At 44.4% G+C, this 27,306-nt stretch overlaps 1 protein-coding gene across 2 annotated transcripts in view; it reads left to right on the top strand.

Moving 5' to 3' along the window:
- LOC139387380 (ST6 (alpha-N-acetyl-neuraminyl-2,3-beta-galactosyl-1,3)-N-acetylgalactosaminide alpha-2,6-sialyltransferase 3) overlaps positions 1-19,187 on the top strand; it is an 87,154-nt gene extending 67,967 nt beyond the window's left edge. For both annotated transcript variants that reach the window (XM_071133523.1, XM_071133522.1), the window contains exons 5-6: positions 2,749-2,856; positions 17,680-19,187. In XM_071133523.1, coding sequence (XP_070989624.1) covers positions 2,749-2,856; positions 17,680-17,869 — 298 coding nt within the window. In that variant the 3' untranslated portion in view covers positions 17,870-19,187. The remainder of the gene's footprint in view (positions 1-2,748; positions 2,857-17,679) is intronic.
- Positions 19,188-27,306: the final 8,119 nt, after the last annotated feature.

Genomic DNA, 27,306 nt, shown 5'->3' with positions numbered 1-27,306 from the left:
CAACTCTCCTTCCGGAGAGGAGAGGAGAGGAGGTTGTCTCTGATGTCTGAGTTTCAGATCGATTCGTTGCTGTTAAAGTAATGTGACTGGCTGGCACAGGGTTCCATCATTAAGTTGCACACGCGCACACGCACACACGCACATAGAAGAAGATAGAATAGCTGATTCAATGTCAAACCTTTAACAGAGTGACTGACAGAGTTGGTCTGCTCTGATGAAGGGCTTGAGGAGGAGGTGGTGATGAGAGAGAGAGAGAGATGGAGGGTGTTGATTGAATGTCAAGCCTTTAACAGAGTGAGAGAGTTGGTCTGCTCTGATGAAGGGCTGGAGGGGGCTGGCAAATAGGAGGAAGTGAGTGAAATGGCTGGAGGTGAGTCAGCAGCAGGCTGGGAAATGTTTCTGGATTGGGGGAGGATGGATGACTGAGAGGACTGCACTAGTGTAGTCTTCAACACAGTCACTGTTCTCTATGGTACTATACACACATCCCTGACCTGAGATCAGTGTAGTCTTCAACACAGTCACTGTTCTCTACGGCACTATACACACATCCCTGACCTGAGACCAGTGTAGTCTTCAACACAGTCACTGTTCTCTACGGCACTATACACACATCCCTGACCTGAGATCAGTGTAGTCTTCAGCACAGTCACTGTTATCTACGGTACTATACACACATCCCTGACCTGAGATCAGTGTAGTCTTCAGCACAGTCACTGTTCTCTACGGTACTATACACACATCCCTGACCTGAGATCAGTGTAGTCTTCAGCACAGTCACTGTTCTCTACGGTACTATACACACATCCCTGACCTGAGATCAGTGTAGTCTTCAGCACAGACACTGTTCTCTATGGTACTATACACACATCCTTGACCTGAGATCAGTGTAGTCTTCAACACAGTCACTGTTCTCTACGGCACTATACACACATCCCTGACCTAAGATCAGTGTAGTCTTCAGCACAGTCACTGTTCTCTACGGTACTATACACACATCCCTGACCTGAGTAGATTATACCGAACAGCATTCATATCAGGACTGATCTCTCTCTTTCTGCCTGTGGGTTAGCCTTAGCATGTACAGTAGACTACAACATCACAATGATTCTCTACACTATACTCGCTTGTTTAGTCAAATAAACTGAAATTAGGTGAAGTATTTGAATTTTTAGCAACCAGGACATGATTTCTACGTAGTGCATCTTTAAATGATTTGATATTGATATAAAAACGGCAGGCATTGGGCCTTTAAAGTATTGATTTTCCTCAGTCTAAAGCCTGCAGCACAGATTGCACCAAACTAAGTGTTTATCATGTTTGATTTTAACAACAGTGACTGGCTGCTGCATGGGACAAGCAGGCTGTTCAAATCAGAGGTTGTATCCCAAATGGCACCCTATTCCCCAAGGGACCTGGCCAATGGGATGCCATTTAGGACTCAGCCAGGGAAAGCAGAGTTACTGACCCGATGTTACCTTCGGTCCTTAATCTCAGACCTGATGTTACCTTCGGTCCTTAATCTCAGACCCGATGTCACCTTCAGTCCTTAATCTCAGACCCGATGTTACCTTCGGTCCTTAATCTCAGACCTGATGTTACCTTCGGTCCTTAATCTCAGACCTGATGTCACCTTCGGTCCTTAATCTCAGACCTGATGTTACCTTCGGTCCTTAATCTCAGACCTGATGTCACCTTCGGTCCTTAATCTCAGACCTGATGTTACCTTCGGTCCTTAATCTCAGACCTGATGTCACCTTCGGTCCTTAATCTCAGACCTGATGTTACCTTCGGTCCTTAATCTCAGACCCGATGTTACCTTCGGTCCTTAATCTCAGACCCGATGTTACCTTCGGTCATTAATCTCAGACCAGATGTCACCTTTGGAGAAGCAAGTTGATTGCTCTGCCTCGGTAACAAAGCATTTCATGGTAAACATATATATATACATATATAGATATACTGCATATATTTAATATATATATATATACACAGTATATATTTAATATATATATAGATATACAGCATATATTTAATATAGATATAGATATACAGCATATATTTAATATATATATATACAGCATATATTTAATATATATATATATATACAGTATATATTTAATATATATATATATATATATAGATATGCTACATATATTTTATATTTAATATATATATATATATATATATATACAGTATATATTTAATATGTGTATATATATACAGAATATATATATACACATACAGTATATATTTAATATACATACATACAGTATATATTTTCTATATATATATACATACAGTATATATTTTATATATATATTTATAGATTTATATATACAGTATATATTTAATATATATGTAATATATTAACAGTATATATTTAATATATATTTCATATATATATATACAGTACATATTTAATATATATATTTTTCATTTAACCTTTATTTAACACGACAAGTCAGTTAAGAACACATTTTTATTTACATTGACGGCCTACCGGGGAACATGAGGCATTGACCTCCAACAACCATGAAGTGAAAGAAAAGATTTCTGTGTGATTTGTGATCTCACCCCTTGTCTCTCTGTCTCTCTCCGTGTGTGTGTATATGTGTGTGTGTGTGTGTGTGTGTGTGTGTGTGTGTGTGTGTGTGTGTGTGTGTGTGTGTGTGTGTGTGTGTGTGTGTGTGTGCGTGCGTGCGTGCGTGCGTGTATGCGTGTGCGCGTGTGTGTGTGTGTGTGTAGGATCCAGTCTGGTTCGTACCTCAGTACCGGTTGGTTCACTCTGATCCTGGCCATGGACATGTGTAAAGAGATCCACGTCTACGGCATGATCAACGACACCTACTGCAAGTAAGACACAGACTGACTGATTGATGGATTGATTGATGGATGGATTGGTGGATTGATTGATGGATGGATGGTTGGATGGATTGATGGATGGATTGATTGATGGATGGATGGATTGATTGATGGATGGATGGATGGATGGATGGATGGATTGATGGATGGATGGATTGATGGATGGATGGATGGATTGATGGATGGATGGATTGATGGATGGATGGATTGATTGATGGATGGATTGATTGATGGATGGATTGATTGATGGATGGATTGATTGATTGATGGATGGATGGATGGATGGATGGATGGATTGATGGATGGATGGATGGATTGATGGATGGATGGATTGATGGATGGATGGATTGATGGATGGATGGATTGATGGATGGATTAATTGATTGATGGATGGATTGGTGGATTGATTGATTGATGGATTGATGGATTGATGGATGGAATTATTGGTGTATTGATTGATGTATGGATTGATTGATTGATGGATGGATTGATTAACTTTACTGTTCATCAATAAGGAATGCACACAGAAACAATACGTTTTCAGACATTAAAATGGCACCATGTCCCTATTCCTTTCACCAGAGCCCATTTTGGATACAGTCACAACCTTACCTATTTGTCACCCTATTCCCTATATAGTGCACTACTTTTAGACCAGAACCCGAAGGCACCCTATTCCCTACATAGTGCACTACTTTTAGACCAGAACCCGAAGGCACCATATTCCCTATATAGTGCACAACTTTAGACCAGAAGCTTATGGGTGTCCCTATGGGCCCTGGTCAAAACTTGTGTAGTACATAGGGAATAGTGTGTCGTTTGTGACTTCCTAATAAATATAATTATGACTCCATACTTACTGTGGAGGTTAGCTGCCTGGTCTCATTCTCATCAGATACTGTGGAGGTTAGCTGTCTGGTCTCATTCACATCAGATTCTGTGGAGGTTAGCTGTCTGGTCTCATTCTCAGTAGATACTGTGGAGGTTAGCTACCTGGTTTCATTCACATCAGATACTGTGGAGGTTAGCTGCCTTGTCTCATTAACATCAGATAATGTGGAGGTTAGCTGCCTGGTCTCATTCACATCAGATAATGTGGAGGTTAGCTGCCTGGTCTCATTCACATCAGATACTGTGGAGGTTAGCTGCCTGGTCTCATTCATATCAGATACTGTGGAGGTTAGCTGCCTGGTCTCATTCTCAGTAGATATTGTGGAGGTTAGCTGTCTGGTCTCATTCACAGTAGATACTGTGGAATTTTGCTGCCTGGTTTCATTCTCAGCAGACACTGTGGAGGTTAGCTGCCTGGTCTCATTCACATCAGATACTGTGGAGGTTAGCTGCCTGGTCTCATTCACATCAGATACTGTGGAGGTTAGCTGCCTGGTCTCATTCACATCAGATAATGTGGAGGTTAGCTGTCTGGTCTCATTCACAGTAGATACGGTGGAGGTTAGCTGCCTGGTCTCATTCACATCAGATAATGTGGAGGTTAGCTGTCTGGTCTCATTCATAGCAGACACTGTGGAGGTTAGCTGCCTGGTCTCATTCACATCAGATAATGTGGAGGTTAGCTGTCTGGTCTCATTCTCATAAGATACTTTGGAGGTTAGCTGTCTGGTCTCATTCTCATAAGATACTGTGGAGGTTAGCTGTCTGGTCTAATTCACATCAGATTAAGTGGAGGTTAGCTTTCTGGGCTCATTCACAGTAGATATTGTGGAGGTTAGCTGTCTGGTCTCATTCTCAGTAGATATTGTGGAGGTTAGCTGTCTGGTCTCATTCTCAGTAGATACTGTGGAGGTTAGCTTTCTTGGCTCATTCACAGTATATACTGTGGAGGATAGCTGCCTAGTCTCATTCAAATCAGATACTGTGGAGGTTAGCTGTCTGGTCTCATTAACATCAGATAATGTGGAGGTTAGCTGCCTGGTCTTATTCTCATCCGATAATGTGGAGGTTAGCTGTCTGGTCTCATTCACATCAGATACTGTGGAGGTTAGCTTTCTGGTCTCATTCTCAGTAGATACTGTGGAGGTTAGCTGCCTGGTGTCATTCTAAGTAGATACTGTGGAGGTTAGCTGCCTGGTCTCATTCTCAGTAGATAATGTGGAGGTTAGCTGCCTGGTCTCATTCTCAGTATATACTGTGGAGGTTAGATTTCTGGTCTAATTCACATCAGATTAAGTGGAGGTTAGCTGCCTGGTCTCATTCTCAGTAGATACTGTGGAGGTTAGATTTCTGGTCTAATTCACATCAGATTAAGTGGAGGTTAGCTGCCTGGTGTCATTCTCACCAGATATTGTGGAGGTTAGCTGCCTGGTCTCATTCTCAGTATATACTGTGGAGGTTAGATTTCTGGTCTAATTCACATCAGATTAAGTGGAGGTTAGCTGCCTGGTCTCATTCTCAGTAGATACTGTGGACGTTAGCTGTCTGGTCTAATTCACTTCAGATTAAGTGGAGGTTAGCTGTCTGGGCTCATTCACAGTAGGTATTGTGGAGTTTAGCTGCCTGGTCTCATTCTCAGTAGATGATCCAAGATGGCGTAGCAGTAGGACGTGTTGTCGTGTCGTGTCCCTTGTATATATCGTTTGTTTTCGTTTTTTTTCTTCACATATCTTTAAAACTTTTTGCTGAACCTCAACTTCTTCTAAATACTCTCCTGCAACCCGCCTCACCCAACGTAGCTATTTTTCCTAAAGTATTTATATTTACTTCGGATCTGGAACCCCTCAACTGAAGCTAGCCAACTAACTACCAGCTTCAGCAAAACATTGCTAGCGGTCTTCAGCTAACCGGTCATCAGCTAACCTTTAGCTCGGAAAGCACTCGCCAGTTCGAACAACGCGACTCTAACCAGAGCATAACGGACCTATTTCTTATTTTATTTTTATTTTTCATCCCCGGATTCCCATCGCAAACGGAACATTTTGAGCTCCTGGGCTACAATATCCAGACCCACGACCGGTCCATCGATGTCACCGCATGAAGAGGAATAAACAGACTCCCCCCATCGCGACGTCCCCAAAGGCTAACTCTCTAGCCCTTGCTATCTCCTTGCTTGCAAATTCGGCCTGCTAACTGCTAGCTTGTTTAGCCCGGTCCGCTAACTGCTACCGTGTTTAGCACCGTCTACTAACTGTTAGCTTGTTAGCACAGGCCTGCTAACCGTCTGAATCGCCGCGTCCCAAACACTCACTGAACCCATATTTACTTTCTATCCCTTTTCGATTTTTAATTTGTTTATACCTTCCGGTAACCTGCCTCACCCAATGTGATACGGAACCGCTATTATCTTTACATTTTTAGAACACACTCAAGAACCTCCAGAAGCTAACCAGCTAACTGGCTACAAGCTATTTAGTCATTGTTAGTTTTCTAACCTGGATAACACTCGCCAGTCCAGCTTCCCTGCCCCATCCACCACTGCCCCTTGGACACTGATCACTTGGCTACATAGCTGATGCATGCTGGACTGTCCATTAATCACGGTAATCCATTCTGCTTGTTTATGTTTTATCTGTCGGCCCCAGCCGCACTTAGGCTCTGTGTGTAGTTAATCCGACCCTCTCTGCCTAATCAATCGCCATTCTACCTGCTGTTGTTGTGCTAGCTGATTAGCTGTTGTTGTCTCACCTACTGTTTTAGCTAGCTCTCCCAATTCAACACCTGTGATTACTGTATGCCTCGCTGTATGTCTCTCTCAAATGTCAATATGCCTTGTATACTGTTGTGCAGGTTAGTTATCATTGTTTTAGTTTACAATGGAGCCCCTAGTTCCACTCTTTATACCCCTGATACCTCCTTTGTCCCACCCCCCACACATGCGGTGACCTCACCCATTACAACCAGCATGTCCAGAGATACAACCTCTCTCATCATCACCCAGTGCCTGGGCTTACCTCCGCTGTACCCGCACCCCACCATACCCCTGTTTGCGCATTATGCCCTGAATATATTCTACCATGCCCAGAAACCTGCTCCTCTTATTCTCTGTCCCCAACGCCCTAGGCGACCAGTTTTGATAGCCTTCAGCCGCACCCTCATACTACTCCTTCTCTGTTCCGCGGGTGATGTGGAGGTAAACCCAGGCCCTGCATGTCCCCAGGCACCCTCATTTGTTGACTTCTGTGATCGAAAAAGCCTTGGTTTCATGCATGTCAACATCAGAAGCCTCCTCCCTAAGTTTGTCTTACTCACTGCTCTAGCACACTCTGCTAACCCTGATGTCCTTGCCGTGTCTGAATCCTGGCTCAGGAAGGCCACCAAAAATTATGAGATTTCCATACCCAACTATAACATCTTCCGTCAAGATAGAACTGCCAAAGGGGGAGGAGTTGCAGTCTACTGCAGAGATAGCCTGCAAAGTAATGTCATACTTTCCAGGTCCATACCCAAACAGTTCGAACTACTAATTTTGAAAATTACTCTCTCCAGAAATAAGTCTCTCACTGTTGCCGCCTGCTACCGACCCCCCTCAGCTCCCAGCTGTGCCCTGGACACCATTTGTGAATTGATCGCCCCCCATCTAGCTTCAGAGTTTGTTCTGTTAGGTGACCTAAACTGGGATATGCTTAACACCCCGGCAGTCCTACAATCTAAGCTAGATGCCCTCAATCTCACTCAAATCATCAAGGAACCCACCAGGTACAACCCTAACTCTGTAAACAAGGGCACCCTCATTGACGTCATCCTGACCAACTGGCCCTCCAAATACACCTCCGCTGTCTTCAACCAGGATCTCAGCGATCACTGCCTCATTGCCTGTATCCGCTACGGAGCCGCAGTCAAACGACCACCCCTCATCACTGTCAAACGCTCCCTAAAACACTTCTGTGAGCAGGCCTTTCTAATCGACCTGGCCCGGGTATCCTGGAAGGACATTGACCTCATCCCGTCAGTTGAGGATGCCTGGTCTTTCTTTAAAAGTATCTTCCTCACCATTTTAGATAAGCATGCTCCGTTCAAAAAATGCAGAACTAAGAACAGATATAGCCCCTGGTTCACTCCAGACCTGACTGCCCTCGACCAGCACAAAAACATCCTGTGGCGGACTGCACTAACATCGAATAGTCCCCGCGATATGCAACTGTTCAGGGAAGTCAGGAACCAATACACACAGTCAGTCAGGAAAGCAAAAGCCAACTTCTTCAGGCAGAAGTTTGCATCCTGTAGCTCCAACTCCAAAAAGTTCTGGGACACTGTGAAGTCCATGGAGAACAAGAGCACCTCCTCCCAGCTGCCCACTGCACTGAGGCTAGGTAACACGGTCACCACCGATAAATCCATGATTATCGAAAACTTCAACAAGCATTTCTCAACGGCTGGCCATGCCTTCCGCCTGGCTACTCCAACCTCGGCCAACAGCTCCCCCCCCCCGCAGCTACTCGCCCAAGCCTCTCCAGGTTCCCCTTTACCCAAATCCAGATAGCAGATGTTCTGAAAGAGCTGCAAAACCTGGACCCGTACAAATCAGCTGGGCTTGACAATCTGGACCCTCTATTCCTGAAACTATCCGCCGCCATTGTCGCAACCCCTATTACCAGCCTGTTCAACCTCTCTTTCATATCGTCTGAGATCCCCAAGGATTGGAAAGCTGCCGCAGTCATCCCCCTCTTCAAAGGGGGCGACACCCTGGACCCAAACTGTTACAGACCTATATCCATCCTGCCCTGCCTATCTAAGGTCTTCGAAAGCCAAGTCAACAAACAGGTCACTGACCATCTTGAATCCCACCGTACCTTCTCCGCTGTGCAATCTGGTTTCCGAGCCGGTCACGGGTGTACCTCAGCCACGCTCAAGGTACTAAACGATATCATAACCGCCATCGATAAAAGACAGTACTGTGCAGCCGTCTTCATAGACCTTGCCAAGGCTTTCGACTCTGTCAATCACCGTATTCTTATCGGCAGACTCAGTAGCCTCGGTTTTTCGGATGACTGCCTTGCCTGGTTCACCAATTACTTTGCAGACAGAGTTCAGTGTGTCAAATCGGAGGGCATGCTGTCCGGTCCTCTGGCAGTCTCTATGGGGGTGCCACAGGGTTCAATTCTCGGGCCGACTCTTTTCTCTGTATATATCAATGATGTTTCTCATGCTGCGGGCGATTCCCTGATCCACCTCTACGCAGACGACACCATTCTATATACTTCCGGCCCGTCCTTGGACACTGTGCTATCTAACCTCCAAACGAGCTTCAATGCCATACAGCACTCCTTCCGTGGCCTCCAACTGCTCTTAAACGCTAGTAAAACCAAATGCATGCTTTTCAACCGTTCGCTGCCTGCACCCGCACGCCTGACCAGCATCACCACCCTGGATGGTTCCGACCTTGAATATGTGGACATCTATAAGTACCTAGGTGTCTGGCTAGACTCTAAACTCTCCTTCCAGACCCATATCAAACATCTCCAATCGAAAATCAAATCAAGAGTCGGCTTTCTATTCCGCAACAAAGCCTCCTTCACTCACGCCGCCAAACTTACCCTAGTAAAACTGACTATCCTACCGATCCTCGACTTCGGCGATGTCATCTACAAAATTGCTTCCAACACTCTACTCAGCAAACTGGATGCAGTTTATCACAGTGCCATCCGTTTTGTCACTAAAGCACCTTATACCACCCACCACTGCGACTTGTATGCTCTAGTCGGCTGGCCCTCGCTACATATTCGTCGCCAGACCCACTGGCTCCAGGTCATCTACAAGTCCATGCTAGGTAAAGCTCCGCCTTATCTCAGTTCACTGGTTACGATGGCAACACCCATCCGTAGCACGCGCTCCAGCAGGTGTATCTCACTGATCATCCCTAAAGCCAACACCTCATTTGGCCGCCTTTCGTTCCAGTTCTCTGCTGCCTGTGACTGGAACGAATTGCAAAAATCGCTGAAGTTGGAGACTTTTATCTCCCTCACCAACTTCAAACATCTGCTATCTGAGCAGCTAACCGATCGCTGCAGCTGTACATAGTCTATTGGTAAATAGCCCACCCATTTTCACCTACCTCATCCCCATACTGTTTTTATTTATTTATTTTTCTGCTCTTTTGCACACCAATATCTCTACCTGTACATAACCATCTGATCATTTATCACTCCAGTGTTAATCTGCATAATTGTAATTATTTGCCTACCTTCTCATGCCTTTTGCACACAATGTATATATAGACTCCCCTTTTTCTACTGTGTTATTGACTTGTTAATTGTTTACTCCATGTGTAACTCTGTGTTGTCTGTTCACACTGCTATGCCTTATCTTGGCCAGGTCGCAGTTGCAAATGAGAACTTGTTCTCAACTAGCCTACCTGGTTAAATAAAGGTGAAATAAAAAAATAAAATAAAAAATAAAAAAAGATACTGTGGAGGTTAGCTGCCTGGTCTCATTAACATCAGATAATGTGGAGGTTAGCTGCCTGGTCTCATTAACATCAGATAATGTGGAGGTTAGCTGCCTGGTCTCATTAACATCAGATAATGTGGAGGTTAGCTGCCTGGTCTCATTCACATCAGATAATGTGGAGGTTAGCTGCCTGGTCTCATTAACATCAGATAATGTGGAGGTTAGCTGCCTGGTCTCATTCTCAGTAGATACTGTGGAGGTTAGCTGCCTGGTCTCATTCTCATCAGATACTGTGGAGGTTAGCTGTCTGGTCTAATTCACTTCAGATTAAGTGGAGGTTAGCTGTCTGGTCTCATTCTCAGTCGATTCTGTGGAGGTTAGCTGTCTGGTCTCATTCTCAGTCGATTCTGTGGAGGTTAGTTGCCTGGTCTCATTCTCATCAGATATTGTGGAGGTTAGCTGTCTGGTCTCATTCTCAGTAGATACTGTGGAGGTTAGCTGCCTGGTCTCATTCTCAGTAGATAATGTGGAGGTTAGCTGCCTGGTCTCATTCTCATCAGATAATGTGGAGGTTAGCTGCCTGGTCTCATTCTCATCAGATAATGTGGAGGTTAGCTGCCTGGTCTCATTCTCAGTAGATACTGTGGAGGTTAGCTGCCTGGTCTCATTCTCAGTAGATAATGTGGAGGTTAGCTGCCTGGTCTCATTCTCAGTAGATATTGTGGAGGTTAGCTGCCTGGTCTCATTCTCAGTAGTTATTGTGGAGGTTAGCTGCCTGGTCTCATTCTCATCAGATAATGTGGAGGTTAGCTGCCTGGTCTCATTCTCATCAGATACTGTGGAGTTTAGCTGCCTGGTCTCATTCTCATCAGATACTGTGGAGGTTAGCTGTCTGGTCTCATTCACACAGATACTGTGGAGGTTAGCTGTCTGGTCTCATTCTCATCAGATACTGTGGAGGTTAGCTGTCTGGTCTCATTAACATCAGATAATGTGGAGGTTAGCTGCCTGGTCTCATTCTCAGTAGATATTGTGGAGGTTAGCTGTCTGGTCTCATTCTCAGTAGATACTGTGGAATTTAGCTGCCTGGTTTCATTCTCAGTATATACTGTGGAGGTTAGCTGTCTGGTCTCATTCACACAGATACTGTGGAGGTTAGCTGTCTGGTCTCATTCTCATCAGATACTGTGGAGGTTAGCTGTCTGGTCTCATTAACATCAGATAATGTGGAGGTTAGCTGCCTGGTCTCATTCACACAGATACTGTGGAGGTTAGCTGTCTGGTCTCATTCACACAGATACTGTGGAGGTTAGCTGCCTGGTCTCATTAACATCAGATAATGTGGAGGTTAGCTGCCTGGTCTCATTCACACAGATACTGTGGAGGTTAGCTGTCTGGTCTCATTCACATCAGACATTTTGGAGGTTAGCTGTCTGGTCTCATTCACATCAGACATTTTGGAGGTTAGCTGTCTGGTCTAATTCACATCAGATTAAGTATAGGTTAACCAGGTGTTTTTTCAGTGTATGCTTACTTAGATTTTGACCTTATGCTGATTAAGATGAGCAGAGTAAGGTGTTTTCATGACTATTGTATAATCTGCCTACTACCATAATCAGTGGCAAAAGGCAGAGAAGAGAGGGGAGGACAGAGAGGAGAAAAAAATTCAAGCAAAGCAAAATGTTTTGTAAATGAGCATGTTTTTGCTTTTGGTGCTTTGTTATATGTGACTTACCACTTGGAGTCTTATGTAGCTTTTTTGCTGACGTTTACTGACAGTGGACCATATTCAACAGGTGATTTACACTTTAGCTTAAGACATGTAGCTACCTAGCTAGGTAAACAATCAACCTAGCTATGGTAAACAATCAACCTAGCTATGGTAGACAATGAACCTAGCTAGGTGGACAACGTGTCAGATCACAGACGTCACATAATGTTAGCTAACGAACCAGCCAGCTAACGTTAGCTAGCTAACATTAGGCTCTAACTAGAAAAGCAAACGGCTCTAGGATACAAATCATAGTGTCAGCTAGGTAGCCAGTCAGCTAACTTTAGCTAGCTAGCTAACAGTACACTTTAGCTTAAGACATGTAGCTAGCTAGGTAAACAATGAACCAAGCAAGATAAACAACGTGTAAGATCACACACGTCACGTAACGTTAGCTAACGGGCCAGCCAGCTGACGTTAGCTAGTTAAACAACATTGAACAAAGTGCCAAATCATGTCGTTACCACCCTGCATGAATCTGTTGAGAGCTAACTAACCAGGTTCAATGTTAGCTAGCTAACATTAGGCTCTTACTAATATCTGAAAATGTAGCTAGCTAATGCTAGACTATCTTACCTGTATACATCATCATGCATGATGGATGCGTCTCCCTGTTACGGATGCGATGCCACGGTTGCCCTTAGTTTGAAGATGTAATCCGGAGACAGGTGTTTTCTCCATCTCCTTAGCTATCATACTATAATTAACTCATTTCAAAACACAGTCCTCCAGAAAGGGGAGAGCGACACTTATGCAGCTCCACTACATGATCAATTATTTTAAAAGCAGCGTTCTACAGGATTACCAACACAGACTGACCAGCTCAAATAGACAGAAGCCTTCTACAGTGGGGCAAACAAGTATTTAGTCAGCCACCAATTGTGCAAGTTCTCCCACTTAAAAAGATGAGAGAGGCCTGTAATTTTCATCATAGGTACACTTCAACTATGACAGAGAAAATGAGAAAAAAAAATCCAGAAAATCACATTTTTAATGAATTTATTTGCAAATGATGGTGGGAGAACTTGTGGGAGAACTTGCACAAGTGGGAGAACTTGCACAAGTGGTGGCTGACTAAATATTTTTTCCCCCACTGTATATGGCAGACCAATCCGAACTCCTTTCTCGGCATGTCCAGCCCACTCACTATCTCAGTCAATCTTGGCTAGTGTGAAGGTTGCTGACAAGGCTCGTAATTTAACAATGTTATTAATATTTACAGATGGCATACAAGTTCGTTAAAGTTCACATGTTCCAGTAGGCATTTCTGCAAGAAAAAAAAAACGCATTTTGATTTTTTTATTTATAAATAAAAAATGGCTCTCCTGTGAAGTCATTATTTGGAACATACACCTAGTTTCCTGAAACGGGTCACATTGGAGAAGTGGTTTATCCATACATCTCCATTTTGGACAGTTAGCTCTTAATGTTGTTGTTTGTTCAGTGTTTTACAATTTTCCCAGAAGTGACCTGATTCTATGGATTCTTCAATCACAATGAGCCTTTGTGTTTGTTCTGTATTTCTGTTTAATGTTCCCTAAGGTAAAGGCGTATGTTCTGGTTTTCTGTGTTTTTGGTTGGTTTCTCAATTTCTTTCATAGGTTTATGCACTCTTCAATCAAACCATTTAACATTGCAGGTACATTTTCTTAGGTTTTTAGCTTGAATTTTCTCTAGGATACGTGGGATGGTAGCGTCCCACCTGTCAATAGCCAGTGAAATTGCAGGGCGCCAAATTCAAAACAACAGAAATCCCATAATTAAAATTCCTCAAACATACAAGTATTTTACACCATTTTAAAGATACACTTGTTGTAAATCCAGCCACAGTATCTGATTTCAAAAAGGCTTTACGACGAAAGCACACCAAACGATTAAGTTAGGTCAGAGCCAAGTTACAGAAAAACACAGCCATTTTTCCAGCCAAAGAGAGGAGTCACAAAAATCAGAAATAGATAGAATTAATCACTAACCTTTGATGATCTTCATCAGATGACACTCATAGAACTTCATGTTACACAATACATGTATGTTTTCTTCGGTAAAGTTCATATTTATATAAATAAATCTCAGTATACATTTGCACGTTATGTTCAGTAGTTCCAAAACATCAATTTACAGAAATAATAATAATAACTCATAATAAACGCTGATCAAAGATACAAGTGTTATACATGGAATTTCAGATCCACTTCTCCTTAATACAATCGTTGTGTCAGATTTAAAAAAATCTTTACGGAAAAAGCAAACCATGCAATAATCTGAGTACGGCACTCAGAGCCCAAACAAGCCAAAAAGATATCCGCCATTTTGGGCAGTCAATAGAAATCAGAAATAACATTATAAATGTTCACTTACCTTTGATGATCTTCATCAGAATGCACTCCCAGGAATCCCAGTTCCACAATAAATGTTTGTTTTTGTTCGATAATGTCCATAATTTATGTCCAAATAGCTTATTTTGTTAGCGCGCTTGGTAAACAAATCCAAACTCACGAAGCGCGTTCACTAGGAGCAGACGAAACGTCAAAAAGTTCCGTTACAGTCTGTAGAAACATGGCAAACGATGTATTGAATCAATCTTTGGGATGTTTTTATCATAAATCTTCAATAATGTTCCAACCAGAGAATTCCTTTGTCTGTAGAATTGCAATGGAACGCAGGTCGCTCTCACGTGAACGAGCGTGGCCAGCTCGTGGCTCTCTGCCAGATACCTGACTCATTCACCTCTCATTTGGCCCCACTTCACAGTAGAAGCATCAAACAACGTTCTAAAGACGGTTGACATCTAGTGGAAGCCTTAGGAAGTGCAACATTACCAATATCCCACTGTATCTTCAATAGGATATGAGTTGAAAAACGACCAACCTCAGATTTCCCACTTCCTGGTTGGATTACTTCTCAGGTTTTTGCCTGCCATATGAGTTCTGTTATACTCACAGACATCCTTCAAACAGTTTTAGAAAACTTAAGTGTGTTTTCTTTCCAAATCTACTAATTATATGCATATCCTAGCTTTTATGGCTGAGTAGCAAGCAGTTTAATTTGGGCACGCTTTTCATCCAAAATTCCCAATGCTGTCCCCTACCCTAGAGAAGTTTTACATTTTGATATGTTAACTGGTTAGTGGTTAAACTGTTCAGGCTTTCTACTGCTAAGTATACACCTTCACTATTGCATGGTCTCTTTCACCCTCCCTCCCTCCCTCCCTCTCTCTCTCTCTCTCTCTCTCTCTCTCTCTCTCTCTCTCTCTCTTTCTCTCTCTCTCTCTCTCTCTCTCTCTCTCTCTCTCTCTCTCTCTCTATCTCTCCCTCTCCCCCAACCACCCCGTCTCTCTCTCCCCCTACAACTCTCTCTCTCTCTCTCTCTCTCTCTCTCTCTCTCTCTCTCTCTCTCTCTCTCTCTCTCTCTCTCTCTCTCTCTCCCCCTCCAGGTCAGAGGGGTACCGTAAGGTCCCGTACCACTGCTATGAAGCCGGTAGTCATGATGACTGTCTATAACCATCTCTCTCCTCCCCCCCCTCCAGGTCAGATGGGTACCGTAAGGTCCCGTACCACTACTATGAAGCCGGTAGTCATGATGACTGTCTATAACCATCTCTCCCCCCCCCCCCCTCCAGGTCAGAGGGGTACCGTAAGGTCCCGTACCACTACTATGAAGCCGGTAGTCATGATGACTGTCTATAACCATCTCTCTCCTCCCCCCTCCTACCAGGTCAGATGGGTACCGTAAGGTCCCGTACCACTACTATGAAGCCGGTAGTCGTGATGACTGTCTATAACCATCTCTCCCCCCCCCCCCCCCCCTCCCAGGTCAGAGGGGTACCGTAAGGTCCCGTACCACTACTATGAAGCCGGTAGTCATGATGACTGTCTATAACCATCTCTCTCCTCCCCCCTCCTCCCAGGTCAGAGGGGTACCGTAAGGTCCCGTACCACTACTATGAAGCCGGTAGTCATGATGACTGTCTATAACCATCTCTCTCCTCCCCCCTCCTACCAGGTCAGATGGGTACCGTAAGGTCCCGTACCACTACTATGAAGCCGGTAGTCGTGATGACTGTCTATAACCATCTCTCCCCCCCCCCCCCCCTCCCAGGTCAGAGGGGTACCGTAAGGTCCCGTACCACTACTATGAAGCCGGTAGTAATGATGACTGTCTATAACCATCCCCCCCCCCCCCCCCCCCCCCTCCAGGTCAGAGGGGTACCGTAAGGTCCCGTACCACTACTATGAAGCCGGTAGTCATGATGACTGTCTATAACCATCTCTCTCCTCCCCCCTCCTCCCAGGTCAGAGGGGTACCGTAAGGTCCCGTACCACTACTATGAAGCCGGTAGTCATGATGACTGTCTATAACCATCTCTCTCCTCCCCCCTCCTCCCAGGTCAGAGGGGTACCGTAAGGTCCCGTACCACTACTATGAAGCCGGTAGTCATGATGACTGTCTATAACCATCTCTCTCCTCCCCCCTCCTACCAGGTCAGATGGGTACCGTAAGGTCCCGTACCACTACTATGAAGCCGGTAGTCATGATGACTGTCTATAACCATCTCCCCCCCCCCCCCCCAAGGTCAGAGGGGTACCGTAAGGTCCCGTACCACTACTATGAAGCCGGTAGTCATGATGACTGTCTATAACAATCTCTCTCCTCCCCCCTCCTCCCAGGTCAGAGGGGTACCGTAAGGTCCCGTACCACTACTATGAAGCCGGTAGTCATGATAACTGTCTATAACCATCTCTCTCCTCCCCCCTCCTCCCAGGTCAGAGGGGTACCGTAAGGTCCCGTACCACTGCTATGAAGCCGGTAGTCATGATGACTGTCTATAACCATCTCTCTCCTCCCCCCCTCTAGGTCAGATGGGTACCGTAAGGTCCCGTACCACTACTATGAAGCCGGTAGTCATGATGACTGTCTATAACAATCTCTCTCCTCCCCCCTCCTCCCAGGTCAGAGGGGTACCGTAAGGTCCCGTACCACTACTATGAAGCCGGTAGTCATGATGACTGTCTATAACCATCTCTCCCCCCCCCCCCCTCCCAGGTCAGAGGGGTACCGTAAGGTCCCGTACCACTACTATGAAGCCGGTAGTCATGATGACTGTCTATAACAATCTCTCTCCTCCCCCCTCCTCCCAGGTCAGAGGGGTACCGTAAGGTCCCGTACCACTACTATGAAGCCGGTAGTCATGATAACTGTCTATAACCATCTCTCTCCTCCCCCCTCCTCCCAGGTCAGAGCGGTACCTTAAGGTCCCGTACCACTGCTATGAAGCCGGTAGTCATGATGACTGTCTATAGCCATCTCTCTCCTCCCCCCCTCTAGGTCAGATGGGTACCGTAAGGTCCCGTACCACTACTATGAAGCCGGTAGTCATGATGACTGTCTATAACCATCTCTCTCCTCCCCCCTCCTCCCAGGTCAGAGGGGTACCGTAAGGTCCCGTACCACTACTATGAAGCCGGTAGTCATGATGACTGTCTATAACAATCTCTCTCCTCCCCCCTCCTCCCAGGTCAGAGGGGTACCGTAAGGTCCCGTACCACTACTATGAAGCCGGTAGTCATGATGACTGTCTATAACCATCTCTCTCCCCCCCCCCCTCCAGGTCAGATGGGTACCGTAAGGTACCGTACCACTACTATGAAGCCGGTAGTCATGATGACTGTCTATAACCATCTCTCTCCTCCCCCCTCCTCCAGGTCAGAGGGGTACCGTAAGGTCCCGTACCACTACTATGAAGCCGGTAGTCGTGATGAGTGTGCAGAGTATCTCCTCCACGAGAGCGCTCCGTACGGCGGCCACCGTTTCATCACAGAGAAGGCCGTCTTCGCCAAGTGGGCCAGAACACACACCATTAAGTTCTACAACCCGCCATGGAAACTGTCGTGACCCGGAGGGACCGCAGATAGCCGGGAGGTCTGGAGGAGGGCCATTATTGATGACATCACACAGCCGTGTCCACCTCATCATCCAGGGACAGGGAGAACGCAGGGCCACTACCGCTACACCAAAGCAGTGTCCCAAATGACACCCTCTCCCCTATATAGTGCACTATCGGGCCCTGGTCAAAAGTAATGCACTATATAGGCACGTCTCCCTCCCTTGGCGTTGTCTAGGTGTATATGACACTGAAATGTACAGTCAGAATGCGCACATCGTTCTGCTATCCCAGTCCGTCCATTACCACTGAGCCTGTAGTCTGAGGGGTTGTAATTCCCGTCCCACTGCTTGCCTGACTATAGCACTGAAACCAGACACCCATCCTGGGCTGAAACGTAGATGGTAGAGGGTGGTCCCTCCATGTCCCTCCATGTCCTCACTGAGCCATGAACCAAGGCCTTCTGTTCACTAAACCAATCTGGCCACTGCAGGACAGGCTCATCCATCTGTCCCATTAGAGAAACAACATGAAGAAGAAACTATTTCTCCACTCATTGAATGTCTGTTGTCATCTTCTAGAACTCTGTTGCCATCTTCTAGAACTCTGTTGCCATCTTCTAGAACTCTGTTGACCTCTTCTAGAACTCTGTTGTCATCTTCTAGAACTCTGTTAACCTTTTCTAGAACTCTGTTGACATCTTCTAGAGCTCTGTTGACATCTTCTAGAACTCTGTTGACCTATTCTAGAACTCTGAGCTAGAGAAAATGTGATGTCCTAAAGGAGCTCCGGAGCAGGGGTCTTCTTGACCTCCAATCATCTGCTGCTTTGATGTTGTCAAGGTTGGTGAATGACAAAGGACGCTCAACTCAACAGATACGGGATAAGAAAAGTAGTAGCTACAGTAGCTACACACAGGCTTTCTCCCTAATGACACCCTATTCCCTACATAGTGCACTACTTTTGACCAGGGCCCTATAGGTAGTGCACTATGTAGGGAATAGGGTCCTTTAGATGTGCTGAAGCCCTGTACAGGACAGTATGTATCTCACAAGTCTGAACTCTCCAAGATGGTGTTATTCTATGTCAGTCTGGGTGTTGATAGAGGCCTGTTACCAATCTCTGACCAGCTACACTACTTTATTCTCCATCTGGCTGTACCCCCATTCTGTCTGTCTGTCTGTCCACTTAGAATTATTGGCTACCAGGGGTGTCTCAAATGGTGCCCTATTCCCTATATAGAGAACTTCTTTAACCAGGGCCTATAGAGCTGACCATAGGGCACTTCTTTAACCAGAGTCCATAGGGCACTTCTTTAACCAGGGCCTATAGAGCTGACCAAAGGGCACTTCTTTAACCAGGGTCCATAGGGCACTTCTTTAACCAGGGTCCATAGAGCTGGTTAAAGAAGACTTCTTTAAACAGAGTCCATAGAGCTGACCATAGGGCACTTCTTTAACTAGGGCCCATAGAGCTGACCATAGGGCACTTCTTTAACCAGGGTCCATAGGGCACTTCTTTAACCAGGGTCCATAGAGCTGACCATAGGGCACTTCTTTAACCAAGGCCCATAGAGCTGACCATAGGGCACTTCTTTAAACAGGGTCCATAGAGCTGACCATAGGGCACTTCTTAACTAGGGCCCATAGAGCTGACCATAGGGCACTTCTTTAACCAGGGTCCATAGGGCACTTCTTTAACCAGGGCCCATAGAGCTGACCATAGGGCACTTCTTTAACCAGGGTCCATAGGGCACTTCTTTAACCAGGACCCATAGAGCTGACCATAGGGCACTTCTTTAACCAAGGCCCATAGAGCTGACCATAGGGCACTTCTTTAACCAGGGCCCATAGAGCTGACCATAGGGCACTTCTTTAACCAGGGTCCATAGGGCACTTCTTTAACCAAGGCCCATAGAGCTGACCATAGGGCACTTCTTTAACCAGGGCCCATAGAGCTGACCATAGGGCACTTCTTTATCCAGGGCCCATAGGGCACTTCTTTAACCAGGGCTCATAGGGCACTTCTTTAACCAGGGTCAATAGAGCTGACTATAGGGCACTTATTTAACCAGGGCTCATAGGGCACTTTAATCAGGGCCCTATGCCCTACGGCCATAGGGCTGACCATAAGGCTGACCATAAGGCTGACCATAGGGCTGACCATAAGGCTGACCATAGTGCTGACCATAAGGCTGACCATAGGGCTGACCATAGGGCTGACCATAGGGCTGACCACAGGGCTGACCATAGGGCTGACCATAAGGCTGACCATAGGGCTGACCATAAGGCTGACCATAAGGCTGACCATAGGGCTGACCATAGGGCTGACCATAGGGCTGACCATAAGGCTGACCATAGGGCTGACCATAAGGCTGACCATAAGGCTGACCATAAGGCTGACCATAGGGCTGACCATAAGGCTGACCATAGGGCTGACCATAGGGCTGACCACAGGGCTGACCATAGGGCTGACCATAGGGCTGACCATAGGGATGACCATAGGGCTGACCATAGGGCTGACCATAAGGCTGACCATAGGGCTGACCATAAGGCTGACCATAGGGCTGACCATAGGGCTGACCATAAGGCTGACCATAGGGCTGACCATAGGGCTGACCATAAGGCTGACCATAGGGCTGACCATAAGGCTGACCATAGGGCTGACCATAAGGCTGACCATAGGGCTGACCATAAGGCTGACCATAAGGCTGACCATAGGGCTGACCATAGGGCTGACCATAGGGCTGACCATAAGGCTGACCATAGGGCTGACCATTAGGCTGACCATAAGGCTGACCATAGGGCTGACCATAGGGCTGACCATAGGGCTGACCATAAGGCTGACCATAGGGCTGACCATAGGGCTGACCATAAGGCTGACCATAGGGCTGACCGTAGGGCTGACCATAGGGCTGACCATAAGGCTGACCATAAGGCTGACCATAGGGCTGACCATAAGGCTGACCATAGGGCTGACCATAGGGCTGACCATAAGGCTGACCATAGGGCTGACCATAGGGCTAACCATAGGGCTGACCATAAGGCTGACCACAGGGCTGACCATAGGGCTGACCATAAGGCTGACCATAGGGCTGACCATAGGGCTAACCATAGGGCTGACCATAAGGCTGACCATAGGGCTGACCACAGGGCTGACCATAGGGCTCTGGTCTAGAGTAATACACTGTATAGAGATTAGGGTGCTCTTTGGGACACAGACCAGATGTGTTCATTTTGTCCTTCATCTGGTTTAGGAGACAAACAGACTGGCAATGTTCCATTTCTTTTCTACATCATTAACAAACTAGGCTGAAATCCACGAGCAGAGCCAGAGCCTCCTTGGATGTTACCATGGGGTCAATACTAACTTCCTCCAATGTTCACTTAGAGTGAGTCCCATGTGGCTCCCTATTCCCAATGTAGTGCACTCCGTTTACCCAGAGAGCCCTGTGGGGAACAGGGAGCCACTTGGAACGCAGTATTCTTCTCCCATTGACATCAATGTGAAGACGTCACTCGATCGGTGTTGTTGTAACGTTAATGCTGTGAAAGGATCTCACAGCAGACAATGAGACCTCCCTGTGTCGGCAGGATAATGACAGCAGCACAGCCTGCCTGCTAGTAATTTATTACAGAGCACAGAGCGATAGATGTGAGTCCTAAACGGCACCCTATTGCTTATACTGTATAGTGCGCTACGTAGGGATCAGCGTTTCATTTGGTATGCATTCTAGGTAGTTCTCACCCTCTGTGCCATGCGATGTGCCGTCATTCGTTTGACAACGCGAGACAGTAACCCAGCAACTGCAGGCAGAGCTAGCTACTGTGCAATTTGAAATGTTTTGGTTCTATGATACGGATGAAGAGACATGAAGATATTTACTGTATATGATGTCTGCAGTCAGAACCTATCTATCTATCATATATCTATCTATCTATCTATCTATCTATCTATCTATCTATCTATCTATCACAGGAGGTTGGTGGCACCTTAATTGGGGAGGATGGGCTCGTAGTAACGGCTGGAGAGGAATCAGTGGAATGGCATCAAGTACATCATACACATAGTTTCCAAGGTTTCCAGGTGTTTGATGCCATTCCATTCGCTCCATTCCAGCCATTATTTAGAGCCGTCCTCCCCTCAGCAGCCTCCACTGCTATCTCTCTCTCTCTCTCTCTCTCTTTCCATCTCTCTCTCTCTCTCTCTCTCTCTCTCTTTCCATCTCTCTCTCTCTCTCTCTCTCTCTCTCTCTCTCTATCTCTCTCCCTCTCTCTCTTTCCATCTCTCTCTCTCTCTCTTTCCATCTCTTTCTCTTTCCATCTCTCTTTCCATCTCTCTCTCTCTCTCTCTCTCTCTCTCATCATTGTGTGCCTGTGAATGTTATGATAAAGAATACTGTTGTACATAGACTTCAGTGCTATGCACTCTTAACTATCACACATCGTCTCTAACTAACTATCACAAATGGTCTTTTCCCCCCTTAAATGAATCTGTTCCGTGTCTCTGTCCATGTAGCCAAGACCTACATTTACCTGACCCTGTAGTCTAGTCCATTTGTGAGTCCCAATTATATGTATTTTCTCCAGAAGTGTGAATCCAAGTGTAAAAGCATTGGATTGGTGGAGGCATGGGCAAGAGGGATTTTCCACCATGTTTCCGACACAGAACCAGTCATTTCCTTTCAAATCAGTGAACAAGTGCACGCTGCGGAGGCAGGAGAGGTAAATTGATTTTGTCCGCTGTGCACGTCTCTGTCTGTGTGATCCCTGTATATTGACGCCTCTACAGTAATACAGTAGCATGCTTTTTGTATCCGACTCAATGTGCATATTTACTCTCACTGGCGTAGGTGTTTCATACTGTTCCAAACAGCCTGTGATTGTGATGTCATCCTCTGGCAGAGCAAGTCAGCGTTCTGGCCCCACTGCAGCAGACTGTTGACATGACGTTCCACACGTCCGTCATTTAGCAGACGCTCTTATCCAGAGCCACTTACTCTTTAAGTATCTCTTTTCTCACTTTATCACGCAGCTGGTAATAAGACACGTGAATGGCACGTAGCTGGTAATAAGGCAAGTGAATGGCACGTAGCTGGTAATAAGACACGTGAATGGCACGTAGCTGGTAATAAGGCAAGTGAATGGCACGTAGCTGGTAATAAGACACGTGAATGGCACGTAGCTGGTAATAAGACACGTGAATGGCACGTAGCTGGTAATAAGACACGTGAATGGCACGTAGCTGGTAATAAGACAAGTGAATGGCACGTAGCTGGTAATAAGACAAGTGAATGGCACGTAGCTGGTAATAAGACAAGTGAATGGCACGTAGCTGGTAATAAGACAAGTGAATGGCACGTAGCTGGTAATAAGACAAGTGAATGGCACGTAGCTGGTAATAAGACACGTGAATGGCACGTAGCTGGTAATAAGACACGTGAATGGCACGTAGCTGGTAATAAGGCAAGTGAATGGCACGTAGCTGGTAATAAGGCAAGTGAATGGCACGTAGCTGATAATAAGACACGTGAATGGCACGTTGCTGGTAATAAGACACGTGAATGGCACGTAGCTGGTAATAAGACACGTGAATGGCACCGCAAGCGTCCATTTGCTTTCAGATTAAACTCACAGAGGTCCTCTGTGTTCTCGATCCATTTAGAGGTCCTCTGTGATCTCGACCCATTTAGAGGTCCACTGTGTGAACTCAATCCATATATCTATGTAGCCTCTCTCCTATGTAGCCTCCCTCGTGTGTAGCCTCTCTCCTATGTAGCCTCCCTCCTATGTAGCCTCTCTCCAACGTAGCCTCCCTCGTGTGTAGCCTCCCTCCTATGTAGCCTCCCTCCTATGTAGCCTCCCTCCTATGTAGCCTCTCTCCTATGTAGCCTCTCTCCTATGTAGCCTCCCTCCTATGTAGCCTCCCTCCTATGTAGCCTCCCTCCTATGTAGCCTCCCTCCTATGTAGCCTCTCTCCTATGTAGCCTCCCTCCTATGTAGCCTCCCTCGTGTGTAGCCTCCCTCCTATGTAGCCTCCCTCCTATGTAGCCTCCCTCCTATGTAGCCTCCCTCCTATGTAGCCTCTCTCCTATGTAGCCTCTCTCCTATGTAGCCTCCCTCCTATGTAGCCTCCCTCCTATGTAGCCTCCCTCCTATGTAGCCTCCCTCCTATGTAGCCTCTCTCCTATGTAGCCTCCCTCCTATGTAGCCTCCCTCGTGTGTAGCCTCCCTCCTATGTAGCCTCTCTCCTATGTAGCCTCCCTCGTGTGTAGCCTCCCTCCTATGTAGCCTCCCTCCTATGTAGCCTCTCTCCTATGTAGCCTCCCTCCTATGTAGCCTCTCTCCTATGTAGCCTCCCTCCTATGTAGCCTCCCTCCTATGTAGCCTCTCTCCTATGTAGCCTCTCTCCTATGTAGCCTCCCTCCTATGTAGCCTCCCTCCTATGTAGCCTCTCTCCTATGTAGCCTCCCTCGTGTGTAGCCTCCCTCCTATGTAGCCTCTCTCCTATGTAGCCTCTTAGCCATGTCTGTTATCTTAACTCAATGTTGTTGTTCTTTTGCCATTTCGTCCATTGAACCATTTAAACTGTCTTTGTTTTTGTTTTGATGAAAAATGTATGTTTTGATTTTTGTTATTTTGGTGAAGCACTTTTTATTTGTCACATCAACTGTTCTTGATAAGCATCTATGTATGTATGTTTGAGTTGTGGTTGGGATATGGTCAGGGGTGAAAGTAGATGTGTGCACGTGTGTGTGCACGTGCTCGGGGTCTAATCGTAGAATGACGTATAGAATCCCTATTAATTCAATAGGATCACTGTGGGTCTAGTCATAAAGACTTCTCATTTACCTTTTAAAATGTATGACATTTTACTGTGGCATAAACAATCATTTCAGAAGGCTCTTTTACCAGGCGTGTTCATTCCACTCGTAATATAACTCCAGCCTCCAAACAGTAGTGAATGAAAGAGACATCTGTCACAGAAACACCACCAATCATTAGGCCAGAATGTATACGTCCACAGCTGTTCACACACGTCTCGGCGTCGGCCACTTATCTCTGCCTTGGCAAAGTGTTCTCGTGGAACCACATGGCATTTTGGAGCGTAGGCTGTAGCACCTGTTTTCAAGTCCATTCAGTCATTATTCATGCCTCTGATGGTACGTAGTGGCGTAATAGACTGGACATTTTGTTTTAGATATTTTGATAGGCTCATTTTCTACTGGTAAGGTATAACCCCACTATTTATTTTATTGGGACGCCGTACCGGACTGTACCGCCTTACTTTCACCCGTGGATATGATTAGTGTTAAGCCTGATATATACCGTACATCCACAACACAAGAATGCAAATGCAAAATGGCGATCCTGCGTACTGCGTCAAGTTAATAATTGCAGTGCCGCACATGTCGGGGCTGCACTTATCATAGCTATTTGTATTCTTATTTAGTTCTAGTTCCATTTCTATTTCTAGTTCTAATTCCAGTTCTAGTTCTATTTCTATTTCTATTTCTATTTCTAGTTCAAATTCCAGTTCTAGTTCCATTTCTATTTCTAGTTCTAATTCCAGTTCTAGTTCCATTTCTATTTCTAGTTCTAATTCCAGTTCTAGTTCTATTTCTATTTCTATTTCTATTTCTAGTTCAAATTCCAGTTCTATTTCTATTTCTATTTCTAGTTCAAATTCCTTTTCTATTTCTAGTTCCATTTCTAGTTATAGTTCTAGTTCTATTTCTTTTTCTTGTTCAAGTTCTAATTATTTTTTAGTTCTATTTCTATTTCTAGTTCCATTTATATTTCTAGTTCTAGTTCTATTTCTAGTTCCATTTATATTTCTAGTTCTAGTTCTATTTCTAGTTCCATTTCTATTTCTAGTTCTAGTTCTATTTCTAGTTCCATTTATATTTCTAGTTCCATTTATATTTCTAGTTCTAGTTCTATTTCTAGTTCTAGTTCCATTTCTATTTCTAGTTCAATTTCTAGTTCTAGTTCTAATTCCATTTCTATTTCTAGTTCTAATTCCAGTTCTAGTTCCATTTCTATTTCTAGTTCTAATTCCAGTTCTAGTTCCATTTCTATTTCTAGTTCTAATTCCAGTTCTAGTTCTATTTCTATTTCTATTTCTATTTCTAGTTCAAATTCCAGTTCTATTTCTATTTCTATTTCTAGTTCAAATTCCTTTTCTATTTCTAGTTCCATTTCTAGTTATAGTTATAGTTCTATTTCTTTTTCTTGTTCAAGTTCTAATTATTTTTTAGTTCTATTTCTATTTCTAGTTCCATTTATATTTCTAGTTCTAGTTCTATTTCTAGTTCCATTTATATTTCTAGTTCTAGTTCTATTTCTAGTTCCATTTCTATTTCTAGTTCTAGTTCTATTTCTAGTTCCATTTATATTTCTAGTTCCATTTATATTTCTAGTTCTAGTTCTAATTCCATTTCTATTTCTAGTTCTAATTCCAGTTCTAGTTCCATTTCTAGTTCTAGTTCTATTTCTATTTCTATTTCTATTTCTAGTTCAAATTCCTTTTCTATTTCTAGTTCAATTTATATTTCTAGTTCTAGTTCTATTTCTAGTTCCATTTATATTTCTAGTTCTATTTCTAGTTCTAGTTCTATTTATATTTCTAGTTCTAGTTCTATTTCTAGTTCCATTTATATTTCTAGTTCTATTTCTAGTTCTAGTTCTATTTCTATTTCTATTTCTATTTCTATTTCTAATTCCATTTCTATTTCTAGTTCATTTTCTAGTTCTAGTTCCATTTATATTTCTAGTTCTAGTTCTATTTCTAGTTCCATTTCTAGTTCTAGTTCTATTTCTAGTTCCATTTCTATTTCTAGTTCTAGTTCTATTTCTAGTTCCATTTATATTTCTAGTTCCATTTATATTTCTAGTTCTAGTTCTATTTCTAGTTCTAGTTCCATTTCTATTTCTAGTTCAATTTCTAGTTCTAGTTCTAATTCCATTTATATTTCTAGTTCTAATTCCAGTTCTAGTTCCATTTCTAGTTATAGTTCTAGTTCTATTTCTTGTTCTTGTTCAAGTTCTAATTATTTTTTAGTTATATTTCTATTTCTAATTCCATTTCTATTTCTAGTTCATTTTCTAGTTCTAGTTCCATTTATATTTCTAGTTCTAGTTCTATTTCTAGTTCCATTTATATTTCTAGTTATAGTTCTATTTCTAGTTCCATTTCTATTTCTAGTTCTAGTTCTATTTCTAGTTCAATTTATATTTCTAGTTCCATTTATATTTCTAGTTCTAGTTCTATTTCTAGTTCTAGTTCCATTTCTATTTCTAGTTCAATTTCTAGTTCTAGTTCTAATTCCATTTCTAGTTCTAGTTCTAATTCCATTTCTAGTTCTAGTTCTAATTCCATTTCTAGTTCTAGTGATATATCTATGTATCTACAGTAGTGAATTATCTATGTATTCTAGTTTTTAAGT

This window comes from Oncorhynchus clarkii, chromosome 28 (genome assembly GCF_045791955.1).
Source record: "Oncorhynchus clarkii lewisi isolate Uvic-CL-2024 chromosome 28, UVic_Ocla_1.0, whole genome shotgun sequence".
Taxonomy (NCBI): Eukaryota; Metazoa; Chordata; class Actinopteri; order Salmoniformes; family Salmonidae; genus Oncorhynchus; species Oncorhynchus clarkii.
The sequence above is the reverse complement of the archived record's forward strand: the minus strand, read 5'-3'. Positions and strand labels throughout refer to the sequence as shown.